General features: G+C 45.2%; 1 protein-coding gene across 1 annotated transcript in view; it reads right to left on the bottom strand.

Annotated features, from left to right (window-relative positions):
- The window catches only part of LOC132899744 (protein kinase C-binding protein NELL1-like), a 528,774-nt gene that overhangs the window by 268,658 nt on the left and 246,282 nt on the right, over nucleotides 1-13,834 (bottom strand). Inside the window, exons 7-8 of the mRNA XM_060941854.1 lie at nucleotides 4,772-4,854; nucleotides 456-590 (exon numbers count right to left, since the gene is read on the bottom strand). Coding sequence (XP_060797837.1) covers nucleotides 456-590; nucleotides 4,772-4,854 — 218 coding nt within the window. The remainder of the gene's footprint in view (nucleotides 1-455; nucleotides 591-4,771; nucleotides 4,855-13,834) is intronic.

The raw sequence follows: 13,834 nt of genomic DNA, 5'->3' as shown, positions 1-13,834 counted from the left end.
CATGAATATTATCTCATGAACCAAAAGCCTGAGGATGAAGAGAGGGTGAGATTTGTTATCCCAGTGTCATTTTTTTTTGTCAGTATGGAGATACCCCAGGAAGCACGGTCTGATGTCGTGTCCTGTCGAGTTTAAAACACATGATGGAGTGTTAAAAAAAAAAAAGTGACGTTTCTCAGGGGGTCGGGTATGTTATTGAGTTCCTCACACAGGCTTGTTACAGGCATGTGATGTTACAATAAGCTGATAATAAAGGTCAAAACAAGCTGTTTGAATTAAACATATGAGGTGTGCATTGTATTGTGAGGATCAGGCACACATTGTGAAGACACTCCCATCTCCATGATTTATACACGGATCGCTTATTTCATGCGATGCAATTAGAATGATTGTAGATGCCCTACAGGAACATATGACCAGAAACCTTACACTTTATTATTATTATTTCATCTTACCATGCAAGCACAGGTTCTGCAGTTTTCTGCTTCAGTCCAGAGTTCTTTATCCCGATACACCACATCGTTCACACTGCACGTCCTTTCACAGTGACAACTTTCCAACTGACTCAGCCTGGATTCAGCATAGTTCAACTGCAACACACACACACACACACACACACACACACACACACACACACACACACACACACACACGCAGCAAGAGGGAAGAGACAAAGGACAAACACTCCTTAGCATTTCATTTGAAAACACTGATTGCTATTCCTCTCGTTTATTTTCTGCACCAAAATAGATGACAATGTGATTAAGGCCTGGCACTGAGATGATCAAACACCTCACACATTTCATCTCAGATTCACAAGCAGGTAAACTGCTCATTTTTCTCAGGTCTGCACATCCATACCCATGCTTACATTAGCTAATATATTATAAAGACGCATATTATAAACCTTCTGCAGTTCATGCCTTTCTACTCAAACATTCTTGCACACAAATCTGAAGGTAGGTGGATGGAGACGCCCCCATTCGAGTGACATCATTATGTTTTGGCTTTTTTTTTTTTTTTTCATTGCTGGCCTCCAAATTGTCTCAGCAAGGAAATGCGTGTTCAGGTTTGGACTGTGAGTGGATTAATCCTTTCAAGCTCCTGTGCTACCTGCAGCCTAAAAGCATGACATACTGTTTCAAAGTGTTTTCTACTGATCACTGGAAAGGTCGAACAGGAAGAAATATTCTCTGGGCTGCCCTTTAGGGCACTTCTCACCTCCACAGGACTCAAAGTTATTCGTCACCTCGACGCAATATCAGAGCTCTCGGTGTGTTGAGATATAAAGGTATGATATACTGTACAATGCTGAATATCAGTCTTCTAACAAACGATTAGCTGGAGACATAAAGACACATCTGTCATACAGAGACTGGAGCGTCAGAACAAGCCTTATGTACTTCCAGTGAAACTGGTTTTAGTTTAATTTAGTATGTAGTAGTTTCAGATGAAGGCATCATTAGAGCTACAGCCACGTGACGTTTTTTTTTCACATTCTTATTACAATTTGAAACTGAACAGTTAAAGTGTTGTCTATGACCAATAACTTTGCAATTGTGTGTTTATTTGAAAAAGGAACTTGTATAATAGTGTAAAAAAAAAAAAACAAGCAGCCCATATCATCGGTTTCTGAGGATTGTTTGAGCTTCCAGTCATCACTGATGCAGCACAGTATGGTTTATGTCACATGCGAGCAAAAGCCCAAAATTAAAATATATTAGCCTGTTCCTTTTATTCAACATGGAAAAAGTTAATAACAAATTAATAAAGTTTTCTGAATAAACTTTTATGAACATTTGTACTACCTGTATTTGCTTCTCTTTTCTTTATCTTTCAGCAGTCTGTAAAAAGAGAGCTCTGATTTCTTGTTAAATCTAGCTGGACAGTCACATAACAGAGAATCTGTACCAACCTTATAAAGTATAATAATATATTTGTACAGATGCTTATATTGTGCAACTATATGTCTATACATCCTTCTCCATCAATGAATATATTATTGTTAAGATATTTTACAGACATTTCTTGTAAGAAAAGTTCAAATGATATTTGGCAAAATACAAAAAAAAAGATAAATAAAGACCATGACTTTCCATTGCACTATTATTCCCACTATGCTGACAATCACACAGGTCAACACACTGTCCAACTTAAAACTGCTGTCTCTTTGTAAGTGACTAAAGTCGTAGTAAGCATAGTCACAGCTATAATTATAGTAATTATCTTCATTCATGATGAAGTAGAGTTCAGAAAGAAAGTTCTTAAATAAGAGAATGTCATTTAACTCACATACAGTACATGAGTGCAGTTTATTCCATACTAGTCAACCCCAAGAGAATGAAAAGTTTGTGTGGTGCAGTCGCACCCTTCTTGGGGGTGAGTCCAGGGGCATGACCCCCTGGAAATTTTCCAAAAAACAAAATGGTGTAAAATGGTGCATTCTCCTGCAGTCTGATTGCCAAATTTGATGAAATTTGATTGGGAAATCGGACTGACGTACTTCACAAAATGCTGCTTCTCGCCTCGTCTTAATACTTTAATGCTGGATGATCTGACGACCAATTCGCCTTGAACTTGTCATAGAGAATCTTTTTTCTTCAGCATTTTCAATGTTTAAGATGACCAGAGTGTGTTTGTTTTTTAAAAATACTGGCATGATTTGTTTTAGTATTTTTCATTGCTTACTGATGATTTGCTAGAACCATAACGAGAACCAATGGAATGATGTGATAGAGTGATACAGTTTAGATTCAACATCATTATTGTGCCGTTCCATGGGCTCTGGGCTTCATTTAATGACAGTTTGACGCTATGTAGCATGCCCTGTGCCGAAAACAGCTGAAGCAAGATCAGAAGAGTGAATCCAACAGTGTTCACTGATTATTTTGTAATGTAGTATTTTTTAGAACTAAAAGTGGAAGGCAGTAGACTGCTATGTGAATTGGTAGAGCTGGTAAGTTTGGTATTCTTATATATTCTATCAAGTTTAATTGATTTTCATTACTTTTTTCATTCCATTATAGATTCCCAGATTCCAAACTGCACCCTCAGTTCCAAACCTGCTATGACTACTCCTTCCAACTGCTCCCGTTAAGGGTCACCACAGCAGATCTGTTCTGCATATTTGATTTGGCATAGGTTTTTTGCCCTTCCTGACACAACCCTCCCCAATCTATCCGGGTTTGGGACTGGCACTAAGCATGCACTGACTTGTACAATCCCACTGGCTGGGTATTTCACCTAACCTGCATGTCTTTGGAATGTGAGGGAAAACAGAGCACCCGGAGGACACAGGGAGAACATGCAAACTCCATACACAAAGGCCCCTGTTGGCCAATGGGCTCAAACCTAGAACCTTCTTGCTGTGAGGCTACAGTGCTAACCACTGCACCTCCGTGCTGCCCGTCCAAACCCGCTGCAACTCCCACAGTCAAAAAGTATACACAGACATGTTAGCTTTTGGTATTAATGTGACTGTAATATAGTCATTTTTATGCTATAATATTCCTGTATTCAGAGCTGTATGTCCACTTTTAAGGGATTTTAGCTTTAACTGCTTCCATGATCCTGAAAAATTCAGTAATGATAACTGATGTACGTAGCACTAACGGGACAAACATTCAACGAGACCACAATAGTTGGGGTGATAATAACCTTTCAGAGCCAATGCACGCATTATGCAAATGCCTGCTACATTAATGCCACGTACACAGCACTTACACTCCCAATTACAGTCTGGGTTATTTTCTAGATTTTTTCTGGCAATTTTGAAAAAAAAATGCAGCTGTGTTTTTGCAGGTTAAAATACTACAGGGGTAGCAGTGCCATTTTTATAGTGATCAATCTACTACCAATCCCAAAGCTACCATTGTGAACTGATATCCTTTTAGTGACCAAGGTTACTTTCTCTCCAATATTCTGTTGACATGTTATGCAAAACCTGTGTCATCAAACACCCACCATCTAAAATATTAAAGCCTGGGATCAGAAAATGCCAGTATGGAGCCCAACAGGCATTTGGAGGACTACTGCTCCATTCTTTCCTAACCTTAAACACTGCAAATTTACACACAGCGGGACATTGTTTAGCCCAATGTTGTCTCGTTCAGCCAAAAGCCAGTGAGTGTTTGCATTCTAGGCATGTAACGACCTACAAAGCAGAAAGGAACAATGCCTCAGTTGATTAAAATGGAGCATGGCACTGGATAATGTGGCTCATTTCAGGACAGTTTTCATGGGCTGATGCATTTTCAACAGCCAGGTGAGAGAGACGCTTCCTGCTGAGAGGAATCAGAAAAAGGACACTGAGACACTCGACACAAGCGCATGACTCTCAATATCACCTTCTGTGACTCTGTGAGGGAAGAGTGGAAGAAATTATCGAGTGTACGGCCAAGAACAAAAATGCACGATGAGAAGCAGAAGATTTTTTTTGTAAATAATATTATATTTTTAAAATTATATCTAAAAAAATGTTAGTGGGTTTAAAGTGTCTGGTCACTGATTCTTATTTGCAAAGATGACAATATGCTACATAACACTACAGCTGCAGAGTGAAGGTATTAGTTAGAATATCATATATTCTATGATATTCTTATTTTTTTTTAAAAAAAAGCTAATTTCTCTCATTCTTCGAATTTTATTTTTTAATCTTGTAGCAGATGTAAAGTGATTAGCCATACCTAGAAATAATGGTTCTATTGATACATCATAATGTTCATTTTAGAAAGAGAGAGAGAGTGAGATGTGTAAGGGGATGGAGTCTCACCTTCAATGTCATTTTAGTCAAAAGCTCCTGCAGATCCATTATTCCTTGCACGAGGCTGAGAAAATCACTGCATGTTGGACATGCTTAATGAAGACGCAGAATCCGAGCGAGAAGAGGAAAATGGAAAGAGAATCACACAAAAGTCACAAGGTTAAGATACAGATTTAAGGGGAATGTTGTGAACCAACATGAAAAAAAATCAACATAAAAAATATAGGGGCTGCAGAAAAAAGTCTACTTTCACTCACAAATTAAAACACCACCACATGCCAAACGTTCCTCAGTTCCTGAACCTGAGGCCCTGTGGAACTTTCTGGTAAGATTTCAATCTTCTGTGTAATTACTCGAGTAAACAAGTTAGATACATTTCAAAACAACAGCGATGCCTTTCCCAAATCAAGAAAACCTTATTTACAGTTGGCAGCGATAGCCACGAGGTACTATTTTATTAGATTTAGTACAGTTCTGGGTTACATTCCAGAAATAAAATAGTAGACACACTATCGAAGTCTAGTATAAAGCTGAGACACTCTCTCAGTCCTCTGTGCACAGAGTGCAGTCGGTGTGAGCTGTATGAAGCAATAGGTCAATAAATGAAAGAATATTTCTTTTGTTCTTTTGAACAACTACAGACTATTGAAGGAAAACACTGAGGGGGAAAAAAACTGCATTTCTCTTAACTGTATATCCTCCAGTATCTACCGCCAGGTTCAGTGGATAATGGCTGCATCGTTCAGAAGTGAGATAAAGAACAACAAAATATACAAAAAATTAAGGAAAAGAGCGTGATGTATCAGGGCCGCTCGGACACCATTATCAAGCAAGTGTTCGTAAGCTAAGTCAATGTCAAAACATACAAAATAGATTAGCATAATGCTAAACAAAAAGTTTGGCCTGTAAGGAGTCCGAGGGTCCGGTGAGAGTCGGTCTTCCTTCTCTAATGTATAGCATTTCGTACAACAAACAGTCGAATTTACTCTGACACTTTCTTAAGACAACAAAGTTCTTATGAATGTTTTTAGGTGCAATCCTGTATGTTGTCCTATAGTGTTTACCAATGCTTGAAGACACGCCTTTGTGCTCTTTGACACGCTCATGTCAGTGTCTACAGGTATAACCAATATAACTCTCATCACAAGAGTCACATTTGAACCTATACACCACCTGTTGATTTATAATCGGTGGTTTTTCCTTTCGCAGTTTCAGTGCATCGTTTAGTTTTTGGCTCACAAATACCGGTTGAAATCTAATACTTATCTTGTTACCCAAGTCCTTCTGACAACATTAGCTGAACATTGGTCCTTGAATGGTACGGTGATTCTGATGTTGTCTGCTTCTTTAACTTCTGGTGTACCAGGAGGTTTACAAAGCTTAGAATTGACAAATCCTTTGATGTTATTGTCATTTAAGACTTGTGGGTACTTCAGGTGTAGGAACACTTTCCTTAAACAATCACATTCACCATTAAAATAGGACGATAAAGATGATAGTTGATAGGTTTTGTCCAGCATTGTTTTAAATAAGCCTTGTTTATAGCGGTCATCCACTTGACTTTCGTAGTGTAGGAGGAGGCCGGTGTTTGTTGGCTTGACGTATACTTTAGTTTCGATATGACAGGACTTACTGAGGAGTTGTAAGCCCAGAAAGGGAAACATGCCATCTTTCTCAGTTTCCATGGTAAACTTTAAAGAGGCATGGCAATGATTTAGGTCAGCCAGAAATTTCGAGGCTTCCACTTTATTAGGCATTATTATGTGTCATCAGCATACCTCCGATACTATCCTGGCATTTGACCTTCTTGTTAAGGAGTATTCTCAACTGAGCACATAAGCATGTTGACTAGCAGAGGCCTCAGTGGGGAACCCATAGCGACGCCATCAATCTGTTCATATAGTGTTCCGTTAAACTGAAACAGTTGATGTTTGGTTGCTATACTAAGAAGACTGATGAGGTCCGATCTGCTTAATTGTAGGCAATACATGTCATTGAACCAGTTTCTTTCAAATGCTTTGTTTACAAGAATCTCTATAGTTTCATCCAGCGAGATGTTGGCGAACAATTAAGCAACGTCATACAAAACTAGTACATCACCAATATTGATTGTTAGAGTACGGATCTCCTCTACAAGTTTAAAAATATAATTCATTGTGTATTGATTGTAGGACAATGGTTTTAACCTCTCTTCAAGCCACATAGCCAAGGCAAAATTATACTGTAAGTAGATGTAGCTGATAATATTGGATGCAGAGCCAGGGTCTCCATGTGGATTTTTGGCAGGCTGTAAAGATGTGCAAGCCTAGAACCTTTAACACAAACAGAATCTGCAATCGGTTTGGGTAGAATTTTACACACGATGGACTCAAGACTCTTTTCTTTCTCTAACATGGAAAGGATGGAAATATTTAGGTGGTTTGCCTCTGGTCTGAGGTCTCTCAAGGCTGACAACTCTGAACTTCACGGTGTCGCCCACAGAGGCACTCATCAACAAATGCAAGTATTCAGACTTGTCTAAAACTACTACTCCAAATCTTTTATCAGGCTTAGTAATGATGATGTCATGCTTTTTCACTTGGTTTATGGCTTTGATAAGGGACTTAGGTGGTTTAGGACCCTTATGTTGGATATAGTTAAGCACTATAGATTTTAAAGTAGCAACAGGCGGTTCTTTAGAATCGTAACTGATCAGTTTAGGCTCAAGTTTCCAGTAAGCCTTTTCAAAGCTGGCCTTGATGTCGATGGAAGAGACTGGTTCAGGAATGGAAAATTGAAGACCTCGGCCAGTTTCTGAAAGAAGGTAATTTATACAAAGAAAGATTCAACACATGTTCATCGATGTCAGTCTCTCTGTTTAGTAGTTGTGAAATCTTCCTTGTGTGGTTGGACATGACATGACGGCATTACACCTAAATACATTAATAAGAACTTTGTTGTCTTAAGAAAGTGTCAGAGTAAATCTGTATCCCTGCAATGGAATCAAGAATTCTTCAAAAAACCCAAATAAAAAGCCTTTGCATTTACATCTAAGCCTTGGCCTCTGGCGGTACAGTTCCAAGCACTGCATATAATGTCTGGTTTGAGGAGACTGTAAAGCAGACAGCTATGGCAATTTAAACTGAAGTGAAAGAGTGAAACAGAGAACTCTGGCTCGATTCACTCAGGCAAAGACGAGTCGTTTCACTTGGTTTGAGATATGACAATATGAAAGCTGCACTTTTGTATTTTATGCCTCTGAATAAGTAAAGTATTGATTTTGCTGACCCTCATCACAAACCCCAAAACTTCCTCTGCCTCATAGACTGAGGTATGTTTGTGAAGATTCTCGGTCATCCAGGTCATAGTAAACCATGGTTGGTAAAGAAGGCAACTGGACTTGCTTGAAATTCTTGAAGATGTTTCACCTCTCATCTGAAAGGCTTCTTCAGTTCTGTCTGACTAGTGGGGAGTTCCAGGTATTTATCCTCTAGTGGATCAAAAACAACCCTAAGGAGAGTCATTGAGGTCACCTAGGTTGTTGAGTCATTCTATAGGTGTAGGTCCCTGGGGGCCAGGTGTGAATGGTGTTAACAGCCTAGAGAGTTGTTAGGGTGATCTGTGCCTTTGGCTGTCTTTGCCATCATGTGAGTCATTGAAGTCAGCTGAGTCTTGGTGTGGATGTGTGTTCAGTTTTCTGGGAAGTGTGCCAAGGACTGCATTGTAGGTGTCTGATAAGTGGTGTCTCAGACCACCTCCTCTGTTCAGTGATGGTTGTTCCAAAGTTTGGCATGTAAGGACTCCAAGTGCTTGGTGAGAGTTGATTGTCTTTCTCTAATGTACAGCATTTCGTACAACAAGCAGTCGAATTTACTCTGACACTTTCTTTAAACAACAAAGTTCTTATTAATGTCTTTAGGTGCAATCCAGTCATGTCATGTCCAACCACTCAAAGAAGATTTCATGACTACAAAACAGAGAGACTGACATCGATGATTGTTCCAAACATCACTGAACAGAGGAGGTGGTCTGAGACATCACTTATCATCCACCTACAAGTCAAGTCAAGTTCATTTGTATAGTGCTTTTAACAATAAACATTGTCGCAAAGCAGCTTTACAGAATTTGAACAACTTAAAACATGAGCTAATTTTATCCCTAATCTATCCCCATGCAATGCAGTCCTTGGCACACTTCCCAGAAAACTGAACATACATCCACATCGAGACTCAGCTGACTTCAATGACTCATATGATGGCAGAAAGAGCCAACAACCCACAGATCACCCTAACGACTCTCTAGGCTGCTAACACCGTTCACATCCGGCCTCCAGGAACCTACACTTACAGGATGACTCAACGACCCATGTGATCTCACTGACGCTCCTTAGGGTTGCTTTTGGTTCACTAGAGGATAAATACCTGGAACTCCCCACTAGTCAGACAGAACTGAAGAAGCCTTTCGGATGAGAGGTGAAACGTCTTCAAGGATTTCAAGCAAGTCAAGTTGCCTTCTTTACCAACCATGTAGATCGAGGTATTAAACTCCTTTTATCCAGGCAGGACAAATATTAGTATAATAGGAAATGAGGCTGTAGAGAAAATTCCTATAGTAATTATTTGTGAAGGACACTCACTGATATTAAGAGAGCTGGATAGTAATATCGGCGACACGGTGGTGTAGTGGTTAGCGCTGTCGCCTCAGAGCAAGAAGGTCCTGGGTTCGAGCCCAGCAGCCGACAGGGGCCTTTCTGTGTGGAGTTTGCATGCTCTCCCCGTGTCCGCGTGGGTTTCCTCTGGGTGCTCCGGTTTCCCCCACAGTCCAAAGGCATGCACGTTAGGCAAATTGGTGGCTCTATATTGACTGTAGGTGTGAATGTGAGTGTGAATGGTTGTCTGTGTCTATGCATCGGCCCTGTGATGACGTGGCAACTTGTCCAGGGTGTACCCCGCCTCTCGCCCATAGTCAGCTGGGATAGGCACCAGCTTGCCTGCGACCCTGTAGGACAGGATAAGCGGCGACAGATAATGGATGGATGGATAGTAATATCGACAGCACGATGGTGTAGTGGTTAGCACTGTCGCCTCACAGCAAGAAGGTCCTGGGTTTGAGGCCAGCGAGGGCCTTTCTGTGTGGAGTTTGTATGCTCTCCCCATCTCTGTGTGGGTTTCCTCCGGGTGCTCCGGTTTCCCCCACAGTCCAAAGACATGCATGTTAGGCTAATTGGTGGCTCTAAATTGACCATGAGTGTGAATGGTTGTGTGTCTCTGTGTCAGCCCTGCTATAACCTTGTCCACCTAGACTTGTCCAGGGTGTACCCCACCTCTCGCCCATAGTCAGCTGGGATAGGCTCCAGCTTGCCTGTAACCCTGTAGAACAGGATAAGCAGCTACAGATAATGGATGGGTGGATGGATAGTAATATCAGTTTGTGGCAGCGGGGGCGTGGTCAAGCACCGGTCTGTGACAGGAGGGCGGAGTCAGGGAAGGTAAGTGGCAGATTCACTTCACCTGAGAGCAATTAACCTGTGTTTGTGTGTCTTCCCAGGGACCGCGCCCTATTTAGGGAGGGAGAGCGAGAGCAGAGGAGATCTCTCCCGAACCAGACACCTGATGTGTGTGTGTGCGTGTGTCTGCGTCAAACCTATTGTGTCCCCTGAAAAGTGGAACAATAAAACCATTTGTTGAACCTGATTTCTGTCCTGCCGTCCTCTGTGCTCCACCCACACCTAGGGAAAGCTACAGTGGTGCTGAAACCCGGGAAATGGAGCACCAACCCAGCAGCCCCATGGAATCCTCCCCGTTCACCAACCTGGTCCACGCCCTCACCACGGCTCAGCAAAGCCAGCACCAGGCGCTCGTCACACTCCGAAAGGAACAAGAGCGGCGCTTCGATGCCCTGGTGCTGGCCCAGCAAGAAGATCGCAAGGCGTTCCGGCGTCTCCTCGCGTCGGCGGGGCCCACCAGCGCTCCGGCCGCGGGCCCGTCTCCCCTCACCTTAACTAAGATGGGCCCGCAGGATGACCCCGAGGCTTTCTTCACGTTATTCGAGCAGGTCGCTGAAGCCTCGGGGTGGCCGATGGAGCAGCGCGTGGCGCGCCTCCTCCCCCTCCTGACGGGAGAGGCGCAGCTGGCTGCACTACAGCTCCCCGCCGATCGCCGGCTGGCCTACGCCGACCTTCGCCGGGCTGTCCTTCAGCGCGTGGGGCGCACGCCGGAGCAGCAGCGCCAGCGCTTCCGCGCGCTGCGGATGGAGGAAGTCGGCAGCCCGTTCGCGTTCGGCCAGCAGCTCCGGGACGCCTGCTGGCGGTGGCTGAGGGCCGAAGATCGCGACGCCGAGGGAATCGTCGATCAGGTGGTACTGGAACAGTTCATCGCCCGCTTACCAGCAGGAGCCGCGGAGTGGGTCCAGTGCCACCGCCCGGCGTCGCTGGATCAGGCAGTCGAGCTGGCGGAGGATCATCTGGCGGCGGTCTCGGCGGCAGGACAGCAGATGTCGACATCTCTTCTCTCCTCTTCTCTTTCTCTCTCTCTCTCCCCTCCTTCTGTGTCCCGTCCTCGCCCCATTCCCCCACCGCGGAGGCGGGGGCCGGCACCACCCCTGCCGGCCCGCCGCACCCGCGGTGCCCTCCCGTTTCTCCCTTCTGTGTCTGTCTCTCCCCCACCTCAGGTGAGTGAGCCCCAGAGCACCGGTGCAGAGGGGAAGCCCGGGCCGGTTTGCTGGCGCTGCGGGGAACCGGACCACCTTCAACAGCAGTGCACAGCAATGGAAGTGGGCGCGGTGGTTCGGATCCCCGACGCGCCAGAGGCCGCCCTCGATCGGGCCGGAGCGTATCGCATACCGGTGAGTATCCAAGGGGCTACATATCAGGCATTGGTGGATTCTGGTTGTAATCAGACCTCAATTCGCCAAAGCCTGGTTCAAAACGAGGCATTGGGGGGAGCACAAGGGGTGAAGGTTTTGTGTGTGCACGGGGATGTTCACAGCTACCCTTTGGTGTCGGTCCATATTATTTTCAGAGGGGAAAAATTTATAGTGAAGGCGGCGGTTAATCCTCGCCTTACCCACTCGTTAATTTTGGGGACGGATTGGCCGGGATTTCGGGGTTTAATGACGCGCCTAGTAGAGAGTGGGTCCTGCCAGTTGACAGGGGGAGGTCCCGGTGTCATTTTGGCGGGAGCAGCTGTCGCGGAGCCGTCTACGTCATCTCCGCGTCAGGGTGAGGAGCCACCGGCTCCTCCTCTCTCTATTGGGGAATCCCTCGCGGATTTCCCATTAGAGCAGTCGCAAGACGAGACTCTGCGGCATGCGTTTGACCAAGTGAGAGTAATCGATGGTCAAACGCTCCCGCCGAACGCCACCCCGTCCTTCCCCTACTTCGCGATTATGAAGGATAGGTTATACCGAGTGACGCAGGACACTCAAACTAAAGAGCGAGTCACGCAGCTTTTGATTCCAAAGAGCCGCCGGGAATTGGTATTCCAGGCGGCTCACTTTAATCCCATGGCTGGACACTTAGGGCAGGATAAAACACTAGCCCGAATAATGGCCCGATTCTATTGGCCGGGGATTCGCGGCGATGTCCGTAGGTGGTGTACGGCATGCCGCGAATGCCAGTTAGTAAATCCAGCGGCCATTCCAAAAGCGCCATTGCGCCCTCTACCGTTAATCGAGACCCCGTTTGAAAGAATTGGGATGGATCTCGTCGGGCCATTAGATCGGTCAGCACGAGGGTACCGCTTTATATTAGTTCTAGTGGACTATGCAACGCGATACCCGGAAGCAGTGCCTCTGCGCAATATCTCAGCACGCAGTATTGCAGAGGCACTCTTCCGCGTCATCTCCCGAGTTGGAATCCCGAAAGAGATTCTGACTGATCAAGGCACTACGTTTATGTCACGAACACTACGCGAACTGTATGGGTTATTGGGGATCAAGCCGATCCGCACCAGTGTATATCACCCACAAACGGACGGTTTAGTAGAACGGTTCAACCGCACCCTCAAAAATATCATTAAAAAATTCGTAAGTGAGGACGCACGTAATTGGGATAAGTGGCTCGAACCCTTGCTGTTCTCAGTGCGAGAGGTCCCTCAAGCCTCCACGGGGTTCTCCCCGTTCGAATTATTATATGGGCGTAAGCCGCGCGGCATCCTGGACGTGCTGCGGGAAAATTGGGAGGAGGGACCTTCACAAAGTAAGAATGAAATTCAGTACGTTATGGACCTGCGCGCAAAACTCCACACGCTCACCCACCTAACTCAGGAGAATTTGCGGCGGGCCCAGGAACGGCAAGCCCGCCTGTACAACAAGGGTACGCGCCTTAGAGAGTTCACACCGGGAGATAAAGTACTCGTACTCTTGCCCACGTCGAGCTCCAAATTAATCGCCAAGTGGCAAGGACCCTTTGAGGTCACACGGCGAGTCGGGGACGTCGACTATGAGGTGAGGCGAACAGACAGGGGTGGGGCGCTACAGATTTACCACCTCAATCTGCTCAAACTCTGGAACGAGGAGGTCCCCGTGGCGTTGGTGTCGGTAGTTCCGGAGAAGGCGGAGCTGGGGCCGGAGGTTCAAAAAGGGAATTTGGCATCACGTACCTCTCCGGTCCCCTGTGGAGACCACCTCTCCCCGACCCAACTCACGGAGGTCGCCCAGTTGCAGGCCGAGTTTTCGGATGTGTTCTCGCCCCTGCCCGGTCGCACTAACCTCATAGAACACCACATAGAGACACCCCCGGGGGTGGTAGTGCGTAGCCGCCCTTATAGACTACCCGAACACAAAATAAGGTGGTTCGGGAAGAACTTCAGGCCATGCTCGAAATGGGCATCGTCGAGGAGTCCCACAGCGACTGGAGCAGCCCGGTGGTCTTGGTTCCCAAGGCCGACGGCTCGGTCCGGTTCTGTGTGGACTATAGAAAAGTCAACGCGGTGTCTAAATTCGATGCGTACCCAATGCCTCGTATTGATGAGCTGCTCGATCGACTAGGCACGGCTCGCTTTTACTCGACACTGGATTTAACGAAGGGATATTGGCAGATCCCCTTGACTCCATTATCCCGGGAGAAAACGGCCTTTTCCACACCGTTCGGCT

The sequence above is a fragment of the Neoarius graeffei genome, chromosome 15 (genome assembly GCF_027579695.1).
Source record: "Neoarius graeffei isolate fNeoGra1 chromosome 15, fNeoGra1.pri, whole genome shotgun sequence".
Classification (NCBI taxonomy): domain Eukaryota; kingdom Metazoa; phylum Chordata; class Actinopteri; order Siluriformes; family Ariidae; genus Neoarius; species Neoarius graeffei.
The sequence above is the reverse complement of the archived record's forward strand: the minus strand, read 5'-3'. Positions and strand labels throughout refer to the sequence as shown.